The sequence below is a fragment of the Manis javanica genome, chromosome 2 (genome assembly GCF_040802235.1).
Source record: "Manis javanica isolate MJ-LG chromosome 2, MJ_LKY, whole genome shotgun sequence".
NCBI lineage: Eukaryota > Metazoa > Chordata > Mammalia > Pholidota > Manidae > Manis > Manis javanica.
In genome coordinates, this window is record NC_133157.1 from 172,097,930 (window position 1) to 172,124,137 (window position 26,208).

Sequence of the window (26,208 nt, forward strand, 5' to 3'; positions counted from 1 at the left end):
ATCCAGTGCTGCTATCAGCGCATCCAAGGCAACACTAATTTAAAAAATTTCTTTGCTTACTACTCACTGTTTTCTTCTATTATTTTGACTCAAAAAAATTTGGGGGGGCTATTGTTATATGTGGTGGGAGCAGGCTTGATAATTTCTTACACTTCTTGAAAAAATAGTAGTATTTGAAAAGTACATTGGTTTTAATTTACCCAGGACATACTCTAATTGAAACAGGAAGATCTTTTAAAATATCTGTTATACCAAGACTGACTGATAGGCACTGGAAAACCTTCAGTTTCTGTTAATTTTCTTCCTTGTCTGTATACGGCCTAAGGCTTCCATTCCCATTGGTTTTCTCATATGCACAGAACAGCTGATGTATCTGTGGACAGATGTAATCCTTGATCCTGGTTTCTCATCTGCAGAGTGAGAGCATTGGCCTGAATGAGGTCTCAGGATCCATGAAAATACATTAGGTAGAATCACTTAATCAAATAGTAAGCAACTGTTTATCTTTTACACACAGACACACACAGACACACACACACACACACAATATATGTAACTATAAACACATGAAGATGGTATAATAATTTTTAGACTTACCCTGAATTTAGGGGAAGGGCCTAATTGGAGCATAGAAAAGACTATAAAAGGGGAAAAACAAGATAAACATTAATATTCAGTAATAATTCTCAGTTTTGCCCAGTGTTGCACTGCCTCTAAAGTAGGTTAAGGGTAGATAAAAGGTTAGCCATAATATATTTAACATGAGGAAGAAAGCCAAAGTAGCTCTGCCTTGTATTTTATTTAAAAAGTACAAGTCAGGATGGAGGAGTGAAACAGTACTAAAAAAGAAATCATCTATACAAATAAACATGCAAGATGTACTGGGGACATGACAATTAATGTGATATTTAAACCTGAATGAGGTACTATATTTTAAAAATTGTGATAAAGGGCATTGATGGGCAGTTGGTGAAATTATAGAATATGGACCTTGTATTAGATATAATAATGCACTACATAAATTCCTGAATTTGATCATTGTGGTGGTGTTACTTAGGAGGATGTTTTTATTTTGAGGAAATATGGAAGTATTAAAAGGGAAAGTGACACTTTATGTAGGTTCAGATAATAAGTAGGTAATGTATAATATATATAGAGTATGTAATAGTAAAAATTTACAAAAATTATATGTTTACCTATGAATCACATGACTCTGGGTTCATAGTATCATTTGTTTCTCTGACTGACCCAGATACAGTTTTAGGCTGTATTCTTCTGTAGCGCTTATAGTATACCAAGTCTTCATTTTGAGTGGAGGACAAACAACTGAATATATCAACATTTGATGGGTTGAAAAATATTCTGTTAGGTGTGATTTCTTAGTTGATTCAAACACAGTTTTAATCATACTGAAAATTACAATCTCTTGTCTAACACATGAATAAATTAACTTTTTTATAGGTTTAAGTTGAATTTTGGGACATGGCCACTGCTTCACCAAGATCTGATACTAGTAATAACCATAATGGAAGGTTACAGTTACAGGTAACTGGTAAGTTATTTTCATAATAATTTAAAATAGTGATTTCTTGATAGAACTTTCTTTTTAATATTTAATTCAGATTTATTCCATAAATATCTTTTCTTTTAGAGTCGTGTAAGAGTGTATTTGTTGCAACAAGCCTCAGAGGTAGAAGTCCTTTAAAAGTATTGTATTTGTTAGTAAATATTTATTAAACCTGTGCTGGATGCAAAGAAGATATGTCCTCTTTGGTGGCGGGAGAATTTGGGTATTGTAATAGGCACCACTGAGCTGGTCTTTAAATGATTATTAGAATAGAAAAGGATGCTGAAGGTCTTCTTTTATCCACTTAGTCATCCATTCAGTCATTGGGCAGGTATTTGTTAAGTGGAATTATGTATATATGAAAACACAAGGCCCTAGTTCTCGAGGTATTTACTCTGCCATATTGAGATGGTTTGTTTTGTATGGACAGTTAGCCACGTAGAGTGATTATTAACTGGATGCAGTGAGAACTTAGAGGAAGGTGTCTTAGGTCTGCTTAGGATTGGAGATGGCCTATAGATAAAAGGGAATAGGGTAAGAGAGGGGCTCATAGAGCCTAACACTTTAACTCTTGCAGTAGGAATCAGACTTCATCTCAGCTTGGATTGGCAGCAGATTACAGTACAGGGAGAGGGAATAGCATTTGCAAAAGCATGAAAGAGCCTTTGTTAGGGACTTAGGTATTTCATTCTCAACAGTTGGAGTAGATGATTCAAGGAAGAGTGGTGCTTAAGCCAGCAGTTATACTTCTAAGAATTTATTTCTTCAACAATTTGTTCAATATAAATAACTGCAAAATAAATTCTTAGAGAAGTAAGATGAATAAATAAATGAGAGTGTGTTTCTAGTAGCAAAAGACTGGCAGTAGAATTTTAGACAATGAAATGAAATAAACATGTGTACCAGTAGGAGCCAAGTTCTCAGATAATATTGTTAAGTACAAGAACAAGATGTGAAGTAGTAGGTACAGTGTAACAATATGTAAAAAGGAAAGGGTGGTGTGTATGTGGCTCTGTGCTTAGAACATCAGAAATCGTATTTGTCTCAGGAGGGGTGGGATTAAGTAGGGCTCTTGAGGAGATACACTGTAATTCCTGTAGTACTCATTACTACAAAGGCAGTTGTTTCTAGGAGCTTTCAGTGGACAGTTAGGAAATGATTATTGTATTAGCAAAACACAAATCCTGAGTTCATGCTGAAATTTCAAAATAATAGCTGTAGTCTCTAAATACCATTTTCCACCAGAAGGAGAAAAAAGACATTTTTACTTCATTTGACTTTATATTTGTATTTCTTTTCTCTTAACTCAAAAACCTTAATTGCAAATGACATTAACATAATTACATCTGTTTTATCCTAACACACGCACACACAGACACACACACACACACACACACAGACACACACAGAATAACCATATTAATATTGCCAAAAATAACAGTTCTACCGATTGCAGTTTAAGATTTCTTTGTGAATATCCCGTCCCACTAAGACCTATAGTCCCAATGCCATGTTTCAAATTAATTTAAAGTAATTTTCCACTTGGTTATGCCACCAGTTGGATAATCAAATTCACTGCTTTCAGCTTTTTATATTTTACTTAATTTATCACCATGTGAAGTATTTGTTACGGTTTTGGAGTCAAAACTATTAAGGAACACTTGGAGAGGTCTGGCTACTCTGTCCCATCCTTGCCTTATAGGTAAACATTTTTCTGAGTTTTCACTTATCCTTCTATTGCTTGTTTTAGAAAATATAAGGAGGTATGTACAGTATGTGTGTTCATATCGCTCCTCCCACTCTCCTACTTCTTTGGGTACTTTACTTCATTTAACAGTAATATCCTGAAGTTTGCTCCATGGCAGGTTATTTTATAAACCTTTTTATTATTGCACAGCAGTGGTCAATTAAATAGACATACCAAAGTTAATTCATCTAGTTTCCTATCAATGGACATTGGCATTTACTTTTTACTGTTAGAATTAATGCTGCAATAAATAGCTTCCTGCAAAAGTCAGTTCATATCCTTGCTCAGCTGCTGGAGGTTGGAATCCTAGAATGACATTGCTGTGTCAAAGAGTAAACACATGCAATATTGCCAGTGGTTGCCAGATCTCTCTCCATAGGGTCTGCACTCTTTTGTGTTCCACCAGCTGTCCATGAGAGTGCCCATTTCCCCATAGCTTCATCACAATGTGTTATCAAGCTTTGGATTGTTGACAGGTAAAAAGTGTTATCTTAGTGTCATTTTAAATATCATTTCTTTCACTGCGAGTGAAGTTGAGCCACATTTAAGGTCTATTTGTATTTCGTTTTTCCATGAACCATAGGGATGTCTGTTTTGGGGCAAGTCTGGATGATTCAGATGTATATTTCACTTACAAACCACTCATATCATTCCTAATACTTCTGCTTTTGCACTACATAAAAGCTTAGAGCTGCGTTTTGGGTTTTCAGTGTTGCTTGTGCAGGACCTGTGGTTGGCATGTCTCAGGTAGAACTTTCTTCCTGGTTGTAACCTATGTATGAGTTCTGACCTGAAGTAGCAGAAACCTGATCTGATTGACTGGAGCCAAAAAACACATACTTAAAAGCTATCAAGTAGCTCATAGAATCTCCAAATTATAGAAACCAGTTGAAAAATAGATGGGGACCAAAGAAGTGTGAGTAGCCAAGATAGTGTCTCTGTGGTATTCATCACGTTGAGTATCAGTTAACTATTCTCATTGGAAAGAAAGTGATGCTCTTGGGAAACTAACTTGGACCTTTGCTAAAATGGCACCAGACTTTAATGCTTTGCTTTTCTCCTTTCCTGTCCTCTCCCCTCCCCTCACTTCTGTCTTTGCCTTTCATTTTGTTGATCTAATTTTTTAAATTAGCACCTTGAAATCCACAATCTTACTGATCTGATAGTACCTTGTGGAGTAAAAAGTCCTGCTCCTGTTTTACCAGTGAGGAAACTGAGAATCAGAGAGATCAAGTGCCTTCCATTAGTAGTAGGAAACCAACCAAGGTCTTAGGACTCCACAGTGTAGCTCCTTGGTAGATAGCTGTGACTGCTATATTGATTTTCTTTTATTTTAAAAATAATCAGTACCATGATGAAGGCTCCTCTGCTATTCCATCCTGGCAAGTTATGGTCTGTAAGCTGAGGTACTCTATTAGCTTATTTATTTTTATTCTTATTTCTGTTCTTTCAGAGAAAGCAGGAAAACTATAACAAAAATATCAAAGAGAAACTATCAGAATATTGTACTATACTGGAGTGTAGCATGTACATAAGCATTAATAGCACACAGAATGTTCCAGCTACAATAGTTTAGATTTCAGGCTTTCTAGAAGAAAGGGTCGTGAACAAAGATGTATAAAAAGATAAGATTTGAAATTGAAAAACTAATGGGCTGTTGCATTCACATTCATAATTGTTTAGCTGTTATGTTTTCTAGTATCTTAATAGTGTCACTTTTTAAATAAAATTTAAAAATTTTAATAATATGTATCATTTTTGAATGAGTGTTGTGAACTGGATTTAATTTTGTTTTCAGTGCTTCAACTTAATAGTTCAATTTATGGACTAATCTACTTTTTCCCACCCATTGATTTGAAATGTCAACACCATCAAATACTAACATCTTACTCTATTCTTTTCACATTGCCTCTCATATCAGAGTTGGACAGTTTTAATTATTTACATTTTATAATACTTTAAAAAATATATTGGGAGAAATCTCTCAATACTTGGCATTTTAACATATGCCTTCACTATTCTCTATAATTTTCTGTATCTTTCATTTGAGTTTTAGAGTCTTCCTCCTTTTTCCTCTGCCACCTCCCCATCCCCAGAAAGAAGCTTCCCTCAAAGCTAATGTTAGTGTTTTCATTTAGATCATTTAAAAATAACATATTAAATTGGAGAGAATTGGAATCATTCAGTGTTAAAACTTTCAAACCCGGGATATATCATGTCATTCCTTTCAAGTTTTTTATGTACATCAGAGTAAAGTTTTATTTATCTTGTGTAGTAGCTTCTATGCATTTCTTAAGCTTATTACTAGATTGGGGCAGGGTGTGTGTTGTTATTGTAAGATTTTTAAAATCTTTCTACATAGACACCCACACCTCCACATACAGGGCTCTTTTATCTGATAGATTTTCAGTATGTAATCTTACAGTAGAGAACTTTCTATGTGTAACACCAGAAGAAACTCATTGCATGAGAAATGAAATTTATGTATTCTAGTAATTAAAGTTCTTATTTGGATTATTAAGGGTATCTTTTAGTTATTTAAAGTCTTAGTATTCTAGTTATCTGTGTACACATTATTTGCCAGCACATTGTAAATTCCTTGTGAAGTTAAAAATTGTTATCTTTTAAAAATCACTCCCCTTGCTTTGCCAGCATCTAGTACTATTGAAGACTGCCAGTTAAAGGTGTACAATGGATGTATTTTAAATGTATCTGAAATTAACTGAGAAAAGTTCATACTATACAGTAATAATAGTAATAAAGTAGTTACCACTTTTGGATGCTAGCATTCATTCATGATAATAGTGCCTTGAGTGCCTTTGCTCACCAGTCCTAGTCCTAAGAGTGAGGAACTATTGTTCCCATTTTTCAGATAATGAGATGAGAAAATTGAGGGTCAGAGAGGTTAAGTGACTTACTTAAGGTCAGAGTTCAAGTGTGAACCCAGATCTCTTCAACCTGGTAGGAGTTTTTTTTTTTTTTTCCTTAAGGCTATTTTAGAGCACTTTTAGGTTCACAGCAAAACTGAGAGGAAGGTAGAGATTTCCCAACCCTGTGCCCGCACTTGCTCAGGCTGCCTCCACCCTTCCTGTTATTAACATCCCTCACCAGAGTGGTACATTTATTACTACTGATAAACCTAGATCGCAATCACCCCAAATTGGTAGTTTACATTAGGTTTTACTCTATGTCTTTCTGTAGCTGAATAGCTTATGTCTTTTTGGAGTTGAACAATATTCCAATGTTTGGATGTCCTAGTTTGTTTATCCATTCGCCTGCTGAAGGCACGTCTTGATTATTTCCAAGTTGTGGCATTTAGGAATAAAGGTGCTGTAAATATCCATGTGCAGTTTTTTGTATGGACCTGTTTTCAGCTCCTTTGGGTAAGTACCAGTGAGTGCACTTATTGGATGATATGGTAAGCCTGTTTAATTTCTCAGAAGCCACCAAACTGTCTTCCAAAGTGACTGCACCATTTTGCATTCCCGCCAGCAGTGAGTAGGTTCCTGTTGTTCCCTATCTTCCCCAACATTTGTTGCTGCCTGTGTTCCAGATTTTGGCCATTAAAATGGATGTGTAGCAGTAATCTTGTTGCTTCATTTTTGTTTCCCTGATGACATAAAATGTTTAGAGGCATTTTATATGCTGATTTGCTGTCTGTATGTTTCTTTGGTGAAGTGTCTGGAGGTCTCTGGCCCATTTTTCAGCAGGTTGTCGTCTTATTGTTGAGGTCTAAGTTCTTAGAGTATTTGGGCAGTGACTCTTTATCAGAGGTGTCCTCTGCAGGTGTTTTTCTCAGTATTTGGCTTGTCTTCTTTTTGACATTTGTCTTTTGTGGAGCAGAAGTTTTTAACTTCAGTGAAGTATAGCTCTTTCATGGATTGTGCCCTTGAGGTTGTACCTAAAAAAGGGATCACCATACCCAAGGTCATTTAGGTTTTCTTCTATGTTATCATTTAGGAGTTTTATAGTTTTATATTTTAAATTTAGGTCTAACTCCATTTTAAGTTATTTTTTGAGAGGGATGTAAAAAGGTCTCTATTCTTTTTTTTTAATGTGAGGATGTCCAATCATTCTAGCACCATTTGTTGCAAAGACGTGTGCTTTTAACTTCCAGTAATACTGCCTTCCCCTTCTTCCTGTGTATAGATGAGAGCTGCGTAAACTGAGGAAATGACTCTTTTGTTTGGGGTGAGGAATCTTGGTTGGTGGATTTCTTGGGAGAGAGAAGTCTGTGCTTTCTGTATGACTCTGGTGGTGCTGACTTAGAGCAGTTTGGAACAGAGAAGGGAAGCAGCTACATCACGACCCTGGTAGTAGCACTTCATGCCTAACAGTGAGCACTCTGTTTTATGTTGACAGTCCTTAAATTATTTCCTTTGAATTTATCTTGCTTTCTGAAGATGTTAAGTGGAGGACTGTTGAATTTTAAACACTGTACTTCTGCTTCAGCATTTGCCACATCACGTTTCAGTGTTTATTTGTGACTATTTATGTTACTATTCTCTCACAGTAGAATGGAATCTTACACTAGTTTGTTCACACTCATATTTTTAACATAACATTCAGGTATGGCACACAGAGAGGGCTTTCCCCTTTCTCACCTCAGACCCATGGAACTTACAGGTAATTCTTTAGAGAGGTGATTTTGAAAAGTGGTAATTTCTGCTTGCCCTTGAAAATGTGTACTTCACATTTGAATTAGTAGTTGTAAAAATTATTATAAATCAAATGTTTAGCCCAAATGAAACAAGTCTTCAAGTATGGTAAATCTGACCTAATACTTTCTGTAAATTTCTATAATGATACTTTTATTTTAAGATTCTTATTTGAAAAAGCAAATACTTTTTTTTTTTTGAAACCTACTTCCCAGGTGAAGCATTTAAAAAAACAACCACCAAAGTTTACATGATTTCTGATTGACAAGTTAATACCACCTGTCAGAGAGGTTAATCGGTATGCTGAATCTGAAGACACTTTTGTTTTGACACTTGATGCAGTTCAGTATGAAATTCAAATGGTTGACAAGCATATAGACAAATTAGAACTGTTATATACTGCTGGTGGGAATGTAAAATGGTACAGCCACTTTGGAAAATAGTCTGGCAGTTACTCAACAGTTACTATATGACCCAGCAATTCTACTCCTTGGTATATGCTGAGAGAAGTCACTTGTTTATGAATGTTCACAGTAATGCACAACAGCCAAAAAGTGGATGCAACCCAAATGTCTTATCAACTGGTGAATAAATAAATATGAGGTGGAGTACCCACACAGGGGAATCTTATTTATCAGTAAAAGGAATGAAGTACTGATACATGCTACAACATGGATGAACCTTAAAAACAAGCTAAGGAAAGAAGCCAGTCACATAAAGACCAGAACAGGCAAATCTGTAAAGACTTAGTAGTTAGTAGTTGCGTAGGGCTGGACCAGGGGAGTGGTAAGTGGGGAGGAATTAGGAGTGTGACTGCTTAATGGTGTGGGGTACTTTTGGGCAGCGAACATACATGTTTTCTAATTGCTTGTGGTAATGGTTGTGCAACTCCGAGTATATTAAAACAATTGAATTGTGCAGTGCAATCTTATTTATGTGAAAATGAGTTTAAATGAGTGGATTATATGGTGTATGAATTATGTTTCAGTAACATTTTAAAAATTTAAACGGTTCTCAGACATTATTGATAGCTCTTTTGTATTGTTTCTTCATCCTGACAATGAAAAGAGGAGCACAGCTCCATTTTATTGAGAGTTATCACAATACTAATTTTTGGCTACATATATTCACTAGTGATTATCATGTTTCTGTTAGTTTCTAGTGCCAAACTTAAAAGAAAAAAGAACTGGTTTGGAACAGCAATATATACAGAAGTAATTATAGATGGAGAAAGTAAGAAAACAGCAAAATCCAGTAGTTCTTCGAATCCAAAATGGGATGAACAGTTAACTGTGTAAGTACCTTGTATAAAGAATGAAAAATTTTCAAAAGGGAGTGTGCTTCTTAGAATGTTGTTGTTGGGTGATTTCATAGTAGAGTGCTAATAGACAATTTTAAGTATGAAAAAATTTTTCGCTGATTTCATTTTCTTCAGAGAAGAAGCATAATTATCATTGCCTTTTTACTTTATAAATGAAATTATTTTCTTATAGCCATAATTTCCCTTACTGTCTTGTAAAAATAGGGCAGAAAATCAGTCATCCTTAATTTTGGCATTTCTGAAATACAATGTTAGAAATTTGTATATAGTGTATTATAACTAGTGTCATCAGTTTTCTTCAATCTTTAGGAATTTGTTCAAATCAAAGTAGTATTATGACATCTCAGTAAGACTTGATGTATTGCTGGCTTTTTGATTTGCTAATTACCAAAATTCTTACCTAGTTATTAAAATCCAATGTATGTGAAAGCAAATATTGTTCTTATTTATAATTCAGGTAATTGTTTTATACAATAATTTTTCCTCAGATGGAATTCCTGGCTTTTTCAAACTATTGAAGTAAATGTATACTCCTATGTTTGTTATAATTTTACCCTTATAGAAATGTGACCCCACAGACTACATTGGAATTTCGAGTTTGGAGTCATCACACTTTAAAAGCAGATGCTTTATTAGGAAAAGCAACAATAGATTTGAAACAAGCTCTGTTAATACACAATAGAAAATGTAAGTTTTTTGTTCTAATCTTTGTTTCTTTAAAAGTTTATTTTAGACATTTTGGAAGTATCCTGAAATCAAAAACCAAAAATAGCTTTATATTTCTAAAGGAGAACTTCAGTATTGCCCATGATTGCTTTTCAGTTTGTGGTATTCTGTGAAACAGGAAATAGTTACTTGGGCCTTTTCTCCATCCAGCAGATTACAGAATAGTCTTGGTCATCCATGAGTACCTGTGACCAGTGATCATCAGTAATTTGTCACTTCTGATTATATGCTTAAAAACTTGAAAAAAATTATCATTATCTGAGCCTCCTCTGCTTTGTTACTTGGCTAGTAACAATTTTGTATGTACAAAATAAATTCTAAATATTGTTTTTTAATTATATAACTAGTTCGTGTTAGAATATAAGGAGAATATAGAGTATATTCTCTCTATGTACTCTCTATAGAGTATAAACATCACAAGAGTATATCTGCAATTCTACCATCCAAGGATAGCTATTCCTAATAATTTGGTCTCTGTCTTTTTCCTGCTCATAGACACAAACACATTTTTTTTCCTTCTTTGTAATAACTGGTTTATCCCTTGCTTTTTTTTTTTATTTAACAATGTAATAGAAACATAATGTTTTCATGATATTAAATTTTTCTAGCCTGGGAATTCTTAAGGTAGTTTAAGCATCAGTTATTTGTAAACCTCCTATCATATGCAAAAATTCGGGGGTATATACCTATGTTTCTAATTTTAGGGAGAGAGTTCATTGCTTTTATTAAATCCTCAAAATTGTGACCCAAAGAAGATTAAAAACCAGAGTTCTAGTTTATGACTTAACTGATCTCTAATTATTTGACATTTAGACTGTTTCTAATAGTTCACTCAAACCAGTAGCCCATTACAATATGTGAATCTTTGTGTTCATCTCTCTTATGTCCTTAGAAACTTTCTCATTCCTAAAATGTTTAAAATTGCTAATGTTTTAAAAAAAGTTAATTAAAAAAATTTTTTTTTTCTGTTTTTAGCAAAATGTCCACATATAACTTAAAAATCTTTTTGATGTAGTTTTTGGTCAAAAGAAGTTAAGAATCCAAGAAAATGTTAAAGCCATACTAATTTTTATGTAACTGATTTTTAAAAAATCTTGTCTTGAAGCACTGAAAGTTTAATTCTCTGCTATGCCATGGCTTTTGGTCTTGCAATTCACTTTGATTACAGAAATAAATAAGTAGTAGGGTTTGTAAATGTATAATACCTTGCCTTGGTGTGGTGGTCAGTGGATTTGCACTTTTTTCCTGACTGTGTGGCATTATGGTGTAAATATGTAATACCTCGATTAATTCATACTATTTCAGGATTTAACATTTGGTTTCACTTGTTGTTTGTGTGCTATTACTTGCACTGGATCAGGCATTTGCATGGGACCTCATTTTTAGTATACATAATTATTTCTCATAAAAATTACAGATAATTGCTAACATCTTGGTGAATCCTGTCTACATGTAGATGTACATAACAATTGAGATCATTCTCACTTTCATATTCTGCTTAGCCTTCTAATATTATATCATGTGCATTTTCCTGCATAATTGAGTGCTGTTCTTTGAAAGTTAATTTTAGGAGTTCATAATATTTTATCATATACTGTAATTTACTTAACCATGCCCCTATTGTTGTCATTTAGATCATTTCTAATTCTATTATATTAGACTGTACAGAATCTTCATGTAATGATTATAATTATCCTCCATTCAAAGATTATAATCGTTCTCTGCCAAAATTTTATAGGAAGTTTCTAATGTCAGTATACCTTGAAATGAAACTCTTGTTAATTACATAAACTTAAACTTATGTCTCATGATTTAAGCAAGTAGAATATGCTCAGAGGAAAAATAAAATTTCATAAATATACATTTCTAAAGTTGATAGCTTCAGAAACTATAGCAGGAACAGCCTATAAAATCTAGGCAGATCGCAATTTCTTTTGAGTAATTGAAAGTTGTATGAGTGTTGCCAGGGCTACCATACTCAAATGCCACAGACCAGGTGGTTTAAACAATGGAAATGTACTTGTAATTCTGGAAGCCAAAAGTCCAAGATCAAGGTGTTGACAAGGCTGGTTTCTTCTGAGGAATCTTTGGATTGTAGATCGTTGCCTTTCCTTCCTATCGTCACATGGGCTTCCCTCTGTGCATGTGTCTGTATCCTTAAAAGGACACCCATCCTACTGGATTAGGGCCTAATGACCTCATTTTAACTTAATTACCTCCTTAAGATCCTATCTCCAAATGCAGTCACATTTCAAGGTACCAGGGTTAGAACTTAAACATGGATTTGGGGTCAGAGGGCACACAATTCAGCTTGTAAAAAAAAGGTAACTAACTGACAAAAAGTGGCCTGCTGAAGATGGTGGCATGAGTAGTTTAGTGGAAATCTCCTTCCAAAAACATATATATTTATGAAAATATAATAAATACAACTATTCCTAAAAGAGACACCAGTGGATACAGTACAATAGCCAGGCTACATTTACATCTGCGAGAACTCAACATCACACTAAGGGGGTAAGATACAAGCCGTGGCCCGGCGGGACCTGAACACCCACCCACCCCAGAACCTGGCGGGAAGAAAGGAGTCAGAATGGGGAGGGAGTGAAAGCCCAGGACTGCTAAACAACCAGCTCTAGTAATCCGCACCCGGAGTGCAGACACAAGGTGCATGGGGTGCTGGATATTAGAGAAAAGGAAAAGCAAAACCTGCAGGCAGGTTCCTGCAACCAGTGCCCCTGAGACAAAAGAAAAGTGAATGATTTTTGCAAGTCTTAAAGAGACAGGGACCCTACAGCTGGACAAAGTCATCCTGGCACACTTAGCCAGCATCTGGGGATCCCAAGGAACTTTAGACGCCCTAAACCCCTGGGCGGCAGCGCAGCTCTGAAGCCCCTCACGGCACAAAGCAGACTGCCAGTCGTTCCCCCAAATGGTACGGACCCCAACACACTAGCCCAGTAGTGGGAGAGCGACAGCGTGCGCCGGGAGCGGTGGAGCCAGAAGGGACCAGGAGTGGTCTGTGCATGCCAGCGGCGCCAGAGGGGACCAGGAGTGGCCTGGGCAAGCCTGGCATGGCGGTGGCTGAGCAGCCCATGCATGCCGGCGACCGCAGCGCCATAGGTGCCTGGGAGAGGCCTGTGCGAGCCCGCGGTGGCAGCAACCAAGCGGCCCAGGAGCGACCCACACGTACTGGTGGTTCCAGCGCCAGAGGGACATGGGAGAGGCCCGTGCGCACCTGCAGTGGTGCCAGAGGGGCCCAAGTGTGGCCAGCACACCCCAGGGGAGGCGGCGCCAGAGGGGCCTGGGAGTGGCCCTCGGGAGACGGTGGTGGAGGAACAGCCCAGGAGCAGCCGTGCTCCCAGCAGCCGACCAGATTCCCAGCCCAACGCACAGCTGCCCAGGCCAGACCCAAAGGCTGCTGCTGGTACACAGCTGCCCGGCAGGGGCATCACTATCACAGAGGAGCGCACCCGGTGTGCCTGCCACTCCCTGCAGGGCTCTGTGCTGCTCTGACGGAGACCCCGCCCACAGCAGCTTAGGGGATTAACCCACTGGCAGCTCCAGGTGTGCAGGTAACCGACACAGGCAGCAGAGAAGGGCAAAGCATCCAGCAAGCAGGAAATGACTTTCTTCTCCCAGCTGACATACCTGCAACCTGCCTACAGCCACCGCTATCACCATGAAAAGGCAGAAGAATTTAGTCCAGTCCAAAATAGTCCAGACAACCCCTGAGAGAGGACATGTGGAGATAGACTTAACCAGTCTCCCTGAAAAACAGTTCAAAATAAAAATCATAAACATGCTGATCAATCAGCAGAGAAATATGCAAAAGCTAAAGGAGCAAGTACAGAGGGAGACTACAGAAATAAAACATGGAAGGACTTAAAAGCACAATGGATGGGATGCAAGAGGTCATTAATGGAATAGAAACCAGAGAACAGGAAGGCATAGAAGCTGATGCAGAGAGAGAGAAAAGAATCTCCAGAAATGAAACAATATTAAGAGAACTGTGTGACCAATCCAAAAGGAACAATATCTGCATTATAGGGGTACCAGAAGAAGAAAAGAGAAAAAAAGGGATAGAAAGTGTCTTTGAAGAAATAATTGCTGAGAAGTTCCCCAAACTGGGGGAGGAAATAGTTGCTCAGACCACGGAAGCACACAAAACTCCCAACAGAAGGAACCCAAAGAGGACAACACCAAGACACATAATAATTAAAATGGCAAAGAACAAGGACAAGGACAGAGTATTAAAGGCAGCCAGAGAGAGGAAAAAAGGTCACCTACAAAGGAAAACCCATCAGGCTATCATCAGACTTTGCAACAGAAACCTTACAGGCCAGAAGAGAATGGCATGATATATTTAATGCAATGAAACAGAAGGGCCTTGAACCAAGGATACTGTATCCAGCACAATTATCATTTAAATATGAAGGAGGGATTAAACAATTCTCAGACAAGCAAAAGTTGAGGGAATTTGCCTCCCACAACCCACCTCTACAGGATATTTTAGAGAGACTGCTCTAGATGGGAGTACTCCTAAAAAGAGCACAGAACAAAACACCCAACATATGAAGAATGGAGGAGGAGAAATAAGAAGGGGAAGAAATAAAGAATCATCAGACAGTGTTTATAATAGCTCAATAAGCGAGTTAAGTTAGACAGTAAGATAGTAAAGAAGCTAACCTTGAACCTTTGCTAACCACAAACCTAAAGCCTGCAATGGCAATAAGTACATATCTTTCAATAATCACTCTAAATGTGAACAAACTGAATGCACCAATCAAAAGACACAGAGTAATAGAATAGATAAAAAAGCAAAACCCATCTATATGCTGCTTACAAGAGATCTCAAACCCAAAGACATGCACAGATTAAAAGTCAAGGGATGGAGAAAGATATTTCATGCGAACAGGGAGAAAAAAGCAGGTGTTGCAGTACTAGTATCAGACAATATAGATTTCAAAACAAAGAAAGTAACAAGATAAAGAAGGACATTACATAATGATAAAGGGCTCAGTCCAACAAAAGGATATAACCATTATAAATATATATGCACCCAACACAGAGCACCAGCATATGTGAAACAAATACAGAACTAAAGGAGGAAATAGAATGCAATGCATTCATTTTAGGAGACTTCAAGACACCACTCACTCCAAAGGACAGATCCACCAGACAGAAAATAAGTAAGGACACAGAGGCACTGAACAACAAACTAGAACAGATGGATCTAATAGACATCTATAGAACTCTACATCCAAAAGCAATAGGATACACATTCTTCTCAAGTGCACATGGAACTTTCTCCAGAATAGACCACATACCAGGTCACAAAAAGAGCCTCAGTAAATTCCAAAAGATTCAAATCCCACCAACCAACTTTTCAGACCACAAAGGTATAAAACTAGAAATAAATTGTACAAAGAACACAAAAAGGCTCACATACACATGGAGGCTTAACAACATGCTCCTAAATAATCAGTGAATCAACGACCAAATTAAAATGGAGATCCTGCAATATATGGAAACGAATGACAACAACAACACAAAGCCCCAACTTCTGTGGGACTCAGCGAAAGCAGTCTTAAGAGGAAAGTATATAGTGATCCAGGCACTCTTGAAGAAGGAAGAACAATCCCAAATGAATAGTCTAACATCACAATCATCGAAACTGGAAAAAGAAGAACAAATGAGGCCTAAAGTCAGCAGAAGGAGGGACATAATAAAGATCAGAGAGGAAATGAATAAAATTGAGAAGAATAAAACAATAGCAAAAATCAATGAAATCAAGAGCTGGTTCTTTGAGAAAATAAACAAAATAGATAAGCCTCTAGTGAGCGTTATTAAGAGAAAAAGAGAATCAACAGAATCAGAAATGAGAAAGGATAAATCACGATGGACCCCACAGAAATACAAAGAATTTTTAGAGAATACTATGAAAACTTATATGCTAACAAGCTGGAAAACCTAGTAGAAATGGACAACTTCCTAGAAAAATACAACCTTCCAAGATTGACACAGAAAGAAACACAAAATGTAAACAGACCAATTACCGGCAACGATATTGAAGCAGTAATCAAAAAACTACCCAAGAACAAAATCCCCGGGCCAGATGGATTTACCCCAGTATTTTATCAGACATGCAGAGAAGACATAATACCCATTCTCCTTAAAATTTTCCAAAAAATAGAAGTGGAGGGAATACTCCTAAACTCATTCTATGAAGCCAACATCACCCTAATACCAAAACCAGGCAAAGACACCACCAAAAAAGAAAACTACAGACCAATATCCATGATGAACGTAGATGCAAAAATACTCAACAAAATATTAGCAAACTGAATTCAAAAATATATCAGGCGGGAGCCAAGATGGCGGCGTGAGTAGAGCAGTGGAAATCTCCTCCCAAAAACACATAGAGCTATGAAAATATAACAAAGAAAAATCTTCCTAAAATAGAGACCACAGGACACAGGACAACATCCAGACCACATCCACACCTGCAAGAACCCAGCGCCTTGTGAAGGGGGTAAGATACAAGCCCCAGCCCGGCGGGACCCGAGCGCCCCTACCCCCGGCTCCCGGCGGGTGGAGAGAAACCGGAGCAGTTTTTTTTTTTGGCGAGCGCTTTTTGGAAGCCTTAGAGGGACGGGCCCCCGTTGCTGGGGAGGCAGGGTGGCGGGACCGGTGAGGAGGTGCCTGGGAACGGCGCCGGAGGACAAAGAATATCCCGCGTTTCTCCCTGCGAGACCTGGGGGCGGGTGCCTGAGACCGGTGCCTGAGGACGGAGGAGGTCGCGCGTTTTTCCCCTTTTTTTTTTTTCTCTTTTTGGCAAGCGCTTTTTGGAAGCCTTGAAGGGACGGGGACCCCAGTGCTAGGGAGGCACGGTGGCGGGACTGGTGAGCGGGTGGCTGGGACCGGCGCCTGAGGACAAAGAATATCCCCCGTTTTTCCCTGCGGGACCGGTGGGCGGGTGCCTGAGACCGGCACTTGAGGACAGAGGAAATCGCGCGTTTTTCCCCTTTTATTTTTCTCTTTTCTGCGAGTGCTTTTTGGAAGCCTAAAAGGGACAGGGACCCCGGTGCTAGGGAGGCAGGGCGGCGGGACTGGTGAGCGGGTGCCTGGGACCGGCACCTGAGGACAAAGAATATCCCGCATTTTTCCCTGCGGGACCGGTGGGTGGGTGCCTGAGACCAGCACCTGAGGACGGAAGAAATCGCGCGTTTTTCCCCTTTTTTTTTCTCTCTTTTTGCCAAGTGCTTTTTGGAAGCCTTGAAGGGACAGGGACCCCGGTGCTAGGGAGGCAGGGCGGCGGGACTGGTGAGCGGGTGCGTGGGACCAGTGCCTGAGGACCAAGAATATTGAGCGTTCCTTCCCTGCGGGACCGGTGAGTGGGTGCTTTTTGGAAGCCTTGAAAGGACAGGGACCCTGGTGCTAGGGAGACAGGGCAGCAGGACCAGTGCGCGGGTGCCTGGGACCGGCACCTGAGGAAAAAAAAAAAAAAAAAAAAAAATCGCGTGTTTTTTCTTTTTTTTTTCCTTTCTGTTCCCTCTCTCATTGTTGCTGTTGTTGTTTTGGTTTGGAGAGTGCTTTTTGGAAATCTTAAAGGGGCAGGACAGGTCACTTAGACCAGAAGCAGGGAATCTGGGGATCTCTGGGCACTCTAACCCCCTGGGCAGCAGGGAGCACAGAGGCCCCTTACGGAGATAAATAGTCTCCTGGCTGCTCCCCCTCTAACGGGGCTCCACCATTTTGGAGGAACAGCCCCAGCCAGGCCAAGCCCACAGCAACAGTGGAGATAAACCCCAAAGCAACTGGGCAGGAAGCAGAAGCCCTGTCTGCGCACAGCTGCCCAGCACAAGCCACTAGAGGTCGCTATTCTCCCAGGAAAAGGCTACAAACCAACAAGAAGGGAAGCTCTTCCAGCGGTCACTTGTACCAGCTCTGCAGACTATCTCTATCACCATGAAAAGGCAAAACTACAGGCAGACAAAGATCACAGAGACAACACCTGAGAAGGAGACAGACCTAACTAGTCCTCCTGAAAAAGAATTCAAAATAAAAATCATGAACATGCTGACAGAGATGCAGAAAAAAATGCAAGAGCAATGGGATGAGATGCAGAGAAAAATGCAAGAGCAGTGGGATGAGATGCAGAGAAAAATGCAAGAGCAGTGGGATGAAGTCCGGAAGGAGATCACAGATGTCAGGAAAGAGATCACAGAAGTGAAACAATCCCTGGAAGGATTTATAAGCAGAATGGATAAGATGCAAGAGGCCATTGAAGGAATAGAAGCCAGAGAACAGGAACGTATAGAAGCTGACATAGAGAGAGATAAAAGGATCTCCAGGAATGAAACAACACTAAGAGAAATATGTGACCAATACAAAAGGAAAAACATTCGTATTATAGGGATACCAGAAGAGGAAGAAAGAGGAAAAGGGATAGAAAGTGTCTTTGAAGAAATAATTGCTGAAAACTTCCCCAAACTGGGGGAGGAAATAATCGAACAGACCATGGAATTATACAGAACCCCCAACAGAAAGGATCCAAGGAGGACAACACCAAGACACATAATAATTAAAATGGCAAGGATCAAGGACAAGGAAAGAGTTTTAAAGGCAGCTAGAGAGAAAAAGGTCACCTATAAAGGAAAACCAATCAGGCTAACATCAGACTTCTCAACAGAAACCCTACAGGCCAGAAGAGAATGGCATGATATACTTAATGCAATGAAACAGAAGGGCCTTGAACCAAGGATACTGTATCCAGCACGACTATCATTTAAATATGATGGTGGGATCAAACAATTCCCAGACAAGCAAAAGCTGAGGGAATTTGCTTCCCACAAACCACCTCTACAGGGCATCCTACAGGGACTGCTCTAGATGGGAGCACCCCTAAAAAGAGCACAGAACAAAACACACAACATATGAAGAAGGGAGGAGGAGGAATAAGAAGGGAGAGAAGAAAAGACTCTCCAGACAGTGTATATAACAGCTCAATAAGCGAGCTAAGTTAGGCAGTAAGATACTAAAGAAGCTAACCTTGAACCTTTGGTAACCACGAATCTAAAGCCTGCAATGGCAATAAGTACATATCTTTCAATAGTCACCCTAAATGTAAATGGACTTAATGCACCAATCAAAAGACATAGAGTAATAGAATGGATAAAAAAGCAAGACCCATCTATATGCTGCTTACAAGAAACTCACCTTAAACCCAAAGATAAGCATAGACTAAAAGTCAAGGGATGGAAAAACATATTTCAGGCAAACAACAGTGAGAAGAAAGCAGGGGTTGCAGTACTAATATCAGACAAAATAGACTTCAAAACAAAGAAAGTAACAAGAGATAAAGAAGGCCACTACATAATGATAAAGGGCTTAGTCCAACAAGAGGATATAACCATTCTAAATATATATGCACCCAATACAGGAGCACCAGCATATGTGAAGCAAATACTAACAGAACTAAAGAGGGAAATAGACTGCAATGCATTCATTGTAGGAGACTTCAACACACCACTCACCCCAAAGGATAGATCCACCGGGCAGAAAATAAGTAAAGACACACAGGCACTGAACAACACACTAGAACAGATGGACCTAATAGACATCTATAGAACTTTACATCCAAAAGCAACAGGATATACATTCTTCTCAAGTGCACATGGAACATTCTCCAGAATAGACCACATACTAGCTCACAAAAAGAGCCTCAGTAAATTCCATAATATTGAAATTCTACCAACCAATTTTTCAGACCACAAAGGTATGAAAGTAGAAATAAATTCTACAAAGAAAACAAAAAGGCTCACAAACACATGGAGGCTTAACAACATGCTACTAAATAATCAATGGATCAATGAACAAATCAAAATAGAGATCAAGGAATATATAGAAACAAATGACAACAACAACACTAAGCCCCAACTTCTGTGGGATGCAGCGAAAGCAGTCTTAAGAGGAAAGTATATAGCAATCCAGGCACACTTGAAGAAGGAAGAACAATCCCAAATGAATAGTCTAACATCACAATTATTAAAACTGGAAAAAGAAGAACAAATGAGGCCTAAAGTCAGCAGAAGGAGGGACATAATAAAGATCAGAGAAGAAATAAACAAAATTGAGAAGAATAAAACAATAGCAAAAATCAACGAAACCAAGAGCTGGTTCTTTGAGAAAATAAACAAAATAGATAAGCCTCTAGCCAAACTTATTAAGAGAAAAAGAGAGTCAACACAAATCAACATAATCAGAAATGAGAACGGAAAAATCACGACAGACTCCACAGAAATACAAAGAATTATTAAAGACTACTATGAAAACCTATATGCCAACAAGCTGGAAAACCTAGAAGAAATGGACAACTTCCTAGAAAAATACAACCTCCCAAGACTGACCAAGGAAGAAACACAAAAGTTAAACAAACCAATCACAAGCAAAGAAATTGAAACAGTAATCAAAAAACTACCCAAGAACAAAACCCCGGGGCCGGACGGATTTACCTCGGAATTTTATCAGACACACAGAGAAGACATAATACCCATTCTCCTTAAAGTGTTCCACAAAATAGAAGAAGAGGGAATACTCCCAAACTCATTCTATGAAGCCAACATCACCCTAATACCAAAACCAGGCAAAGACTGAGATCGGGAACCAGACATTACAGACCAATATCCCTGATGAACGTAGATGCAAAAATACTCAATAAAACATTAGCAAACAGAATTCAACAGTATATCAAAAGGATCATACACCATGACCAAGTGGGGTTCATCCCAGGGATGCAAGGATGGTACAACATTCGAAAATCCATCAACATCATCCACCACATCAACAAAAAGAAAGACAAAAACCACATGATCATCTCCATAGATGCTGAAAAAGCATTTGACAAAATTCAACATCCATTCATGATAAAAACTCTCAGCAAAATGGGAATAGAGGGCAAGTACCTCAACATAATAAAGGCCATATATGATAAACCCACAGCCAGCATTATACTGAACAGCGAGAAGCTGAAAGCATTTCCACTGAGATCGGGAACCAGACAGGGATGCCCACTCTCCCCACTGTTATTTAACATAGTACTGGAGGTCCTAGCCACGGCAATCAGACAAAACAAAGAAATACAAGGAATCCAGATTGGTAAAGAAGAAGTTAAACTGTCACTATTTGCAGATGATATGATACTGTACATAAAAAACCCTAAAGACTCCACTCCAAAACTACTAGAACTGATATCGGAATACAGCAAAGTTGCAGGATACAAAATCAACACACAGAAATCTGTAGCTTTCCTATACACTAACAACGAATCAATAGAAAGAGAAATCAGGAAAACAATTCCATTCACCATTGCATCAAAAAGAATAAAATACCTAGGAATAAACCTAACCAAGGAAGTGAAAGACTTATACTCTGAAAACTACAAGTCACTCTTAAGAGAAATTAAAGGGGACACTAATAAATGGAAACTCATCCCATGCTCATGGCTAGGAAGAATTAATATCGTCAAAATGGCCATCCTGCCGAAAGCAATATACAAATTTGATGCAATCCCTCTCAAATTACCAGCAACATTCTTCAATGAATTGGAACAAATAATTCAAAAATTCATATGGAAACACCAAAGACCCCGAATAGCCAAAGCAATCCTGAAAAAGAAGAATAAAGTAGGGGGGATCTCACTCCCCAACTTCAAGCTCTACTACAAAGCCATAGTAATCAAGACAATTTGGTACTGGCACAAGAACAGAGCCACAGACCAGTGGAACAGATTAGAGACCCCAGAAATTAACCCAAACATATATGGTCAATTAATATTTGATAAAGGAGCCATGGACATACAATGGCAAAATGACAGTCTCTTCAACAGATGGTGCTGGCAAAACTGGACAGCTACATGTAGGAGAATGAAACTGGACCATTGTCTAACCCCATATACAAAGGTAAACTCAAAATGGATCAAAGACCTGAATGTAAGTCACGAAACCATTAAACTCTTGGAAAAAAACATAGGCAAAAACCTCTTAGACATAAACATGAGTGATCTCTTCTTGAACATATCTCCCCGGGCAAGGAAAACAACAGCAAAAATGAGCAAGTGGGACTACATTAAGCTGAAAAGCTTCTGTACAGCGAAAGACACCATCAATAGAACAAAAAGGAACCCTACAGTATGGGAGAATATATTTGAAAATGACAGATCTGATAAAGGCTTGACGTCCAGAATATATAAAGAGCTCACACGCCTCAACAAACAAAAAACAAATAACCCAATTAAAAAATGGGCAGAGGAACTGAACAGACAGTTCTCCAAAAAAGAAATACAGATGGCCAAGAGACACATGAAAAGATGCTCCACATCGCTAATTATCAGAGAAATGCAAATTAAAACTACAATGAGGTATCACCTCACACCAGTAAGGATAGCTGCCATCCAAAAGACAAACAACAACAAATGTTGGCGAGGCTGTGGAGAAAGGGGAACCCTCCTACACTGCTGGTGGGAATGTAAATTAGTTCAACCATTGTGGAAAGCAGTATGGAGGTTCATCAAAATGCTCAAAACAGACTTACCATTTGACCCAGGAATTCCACTCCTAGGAATTTACCCTAAGAACGCAGCAATCAAGTTTGAGAAAGACAGATGCACTCCTATGTTTATCGCAGCACTATTTACAATAGCCAAGAATTGGAAGCAACCTAAATGTCCATCTGTAGATGAATGGATAAAGAAGATGTGGTACATATACACAATGGAATACTACTCAGCCATAAGAAGTGGAAAAATCCAACCATTTGCAGCAACATGGATGGAGCTGGAGAGTATTATGCTCAGTGAAATAAGCCAAGCGGAGAAAGAGAAATACCAAATGATTTCACTCATCTGAGGAGTATAGGAACAAAGGAAAAACTGAAGGAACAAAACAGCAGCAGAATTACAGAACCCAAAAATGGACTAACAGGTACCAAAGGGAAAGGAACTGGGGAGGATGGGTGGGCAGGGAGGGATAAGGGGGGGGAAGAAGAAGGGGGGTATTAAGATTAGCATGCATGGGGGGGAGGGAGAAAGGGGAGGGTGGGCTGCACAACACAGAGAGGACAAGTAGTGACTCTACAACATTTTGCTAAGCTGATGGACAGTAACCGTAATGTGGTTGTTAGGGGGGACCTGATATAGGGGAGAGCATAGTAAACATAGTATTCTTCAGGTAAGTGTAGATTAAAAATTTAAAAAAAAAAAAAAGAAAGAAAGAAAGAAAAGGGGGATTACTCCTTAACAGGATAAAACTATTGGTAAATCAAAGATCAACGCATGCTTTAAATATCCTTAATGTTGATCACTTAAAGGGTGTCAGATGATCAGCTATGGAGGTACTCTTTTCTGATAATATTCCTTTCTCTTAATTAAAAAAAAAAAAAAAAAAAAGCAGTTACTGTGTGCTGACCTCCAATGAGTTCTGCACAGTGGTATAGAGGGCATGTCAAAGTGTGGGCAAAGGGTCTGTTTGTTTCTACGCAGAAGATCAAGGCCTAGCTTGAATACCCAGAAAATGAACTAAGATACGATATGAGGAGGAGCTTCCGGCATCAGCACTCTCTGGAGGACTCGTGCCGGGGGATGATCATCAAAAAGCCTCCACAGGGATCCGGACGATGCTGCGGTTGTGGCTGCATCCAGCCTACCATCTCCTGGACTTGCCATAAGAAGGAGGAGGGAGATGTCTAGGCTGGCATGTGCATACAGTGAGACAACGAATTTGACTGGATCTGTACTGTTGGAACTCAACCAGGAGTTGGGAGGGGTGCAAGTTGTAGCACCCCAAAATCTCATGACTATAGACTATCTATGGTTAAAAGAACATATGGGATGTGAACAGATCCCAGAAATGGGCTGCTTTAATTTGTCTGATGGTTCAAGTACAGTTGGAAAATATCCATCATATCATAGATAAATTTTCACAAATGCCTAGGGTGCCTAAATGGTTTTCTTGGCTTCACTGGAGATGGCTGGTAATTATAGATTTGCTTTGTTTATGTCACCGTATTCCTATTATGTCAATATGTGTGTGCAAATTAGTTAGTAGTTTAAAACCTATACATACTTAAGGTACTATACAAGAAGATATGTCAAAGAAATAATCAATCCTCCCAAGTTTCCTTCATATGCTACATCTATAGCTTTTCTTCTTCCTTCCTAATTACAAACTTTAAATAGAATTCGTGCCTCATATCGAATTTACCGAGTATCATAATTCCTCCAGGTGGTAAAGATACCTCGAGACAAGTGCTGGGCATAGAAGCCACAGGGCATAAATCTGCAAAGAAGTAAAAAGCTAACCTTTGCAAACAATATGGCTTCTCTCTCACTTACCAACTTTACATTTCCCTGTATGGCCCCGGAAGATGACTGGTTAGCCAGAGACGGGTAAGATTCCTCAAGGGAGGAACAACCTAAGACAGGCACAGTCGCAGGGGGGCCATCAGGTGAGAATTTGGGGATCAACAGAGGTGAGGCTCAGAACCTCACCCCCCCTGCTTTGAGAGAAATCTTCTGCATCCGTGGATGTCTTGCTGCCCTTGTCTAGCCTGGATTAATACTTAGTCCATAGGCACACACCTGATCATCTGATCATCTACATTTGCCTTCTTACAGCACTAAACTATGTTTTCTACCTTTATCTTGCATCTACCTACCACTTCAGCATTTTATTAAAAATAAAAATAATAATAATAATAGGAGAAATGTGGGATCAACATATAAATCAAGTACAAAAATCAAATGAATATTCATATTTGACCTGATGGTTTATAGGTCATATTGCATGATCAAAACCGAAAGTTTCTGTGATGACTGCCCTTGTACTGTTCACCATGTAAGAATTTATTCACTCTGTAAGAATTCGTTCACCATGTAAGAACTTGTTCGTTATGCTTCAGAAGATTGGAGACTGACGAGAATTAGGCTTGAGATGGATTAATGATTGTACATTGAGCATTGACCCCCCTATACTGAATTTTATTGTTGTTAACAACCATTTGATCAATAAATATGAGAGATGCCCTCTCAAAAAAAAAAAAAAAATATATATATATATATCAAAAGGATCATACACCATGACCAAGTGGGATTCATCCCAGGGATGCAAGGATGGTACATTTGAAAATCCATCAACATCATCCACCACATCAACAAAAAGAAGAACAAAAACCACATGATCATCTCCATAGATGCTGCAAAAGCATTTGACAATATTCAACAGCCATTCATGATAAAAACTCTCAACAAAATGGGTATAGAGGGCAAGTACCTCAACATAATAAAGGCCATATGTGATAATCCCACAACTAACATCATACTGAACAGCGAGAAGCTGAAAACTTTTCCTCTGAGATCGGGAACAAGACAGGGATGCCCACTCTCCCCACTGTTACTCAACATAGTACTGGAAGTCCTAGCCTTGGCAATTAGACAAAACAGAGAAATACAAGGAATCCAGATTGGTGAAGAAGAAGTTAAACTGTCACTATTTGCAGATGATATGATACTGTACATAAAAAACCCTAAAGACCCCATTCTAAAACTACTAGAACTAAGATCAGAATTCAGCAAAGTTGCAGGATACAAAATTAACATACAGAAATCTGTGACTTTCCTATACACTAACAATGAACTAATAGAGAGAGAAATCAGGAAAACACTTCCATTCACAATAGCATCAAAAAGAATAAAATACCTAGGAATAAACCTAACCAAGGAAGTTAAAGACCTATACCCTGAAAACTACAAGACACTCTTAAGAGAAATTAAAGAGGACATTAACAAATGGAAACTCATCCCATGCTCCTGGCTAGGAAGAATTAATATCGTCAAAATGGCCATCCTGCCCAAAGCAATATACAGATTTGATGCAATCCCTATCAAATTATCAACAGCATTCTTCAATGAACTGAACAAATAGTTCCAAAATTCATATGGAAACACCAAAAACCATGAATAGCCAAAGCAATCCTCAGAAGGAAAAATAAAGTGGAGGGGATCTCACTCTCCAACTTCAAGCTCTACTACAAAGCCACAGTAATCAAGACAATTTGGTACTGGCACAAGAACAGAGCCACAGACCAGTGGAACATAATAGAGACTCCAAACATTAACCCAAACATATATGGTCAA

General features: G+C 38.6%; 1 protein-coding gene across 9 annotated transcripts in view; it reads left to right on the forward strand.

Annotated features, from left to right (window-relative positions):
• Window positions 1-26,208, forward strand: part of WWP1 (WW domain containing E3 ubiquitin protein ligase 1) — a 123,942-nt gene that overhangs the window by 29,917 nt on the left and 67,817 nt on the right. For all 9 annotated transcript variants that reach the window (XM_036995642.2, XM_036995638.2, XM_073229792.1 and 6 more), the window contains 3 exons: window positions 1,462-1,552; window positions 9,128-9,266; window positions 9,856-9,980. In XM_036995642.2, the coding sequence (XP_036851537.1) occupies window positions 1,483-1,552; window positions 9,128-9,266; window positions 9,856-9,980 (334 nt within the window). In that variant the 5' untranslated portion in view covers window positions 1,462-1,482. The remainder of the gene's footprint in view (window positions 1-1,461; window positions 1,553-9,127; window positions 9,267-9,855; window positions 9,981-26,208) is intronic.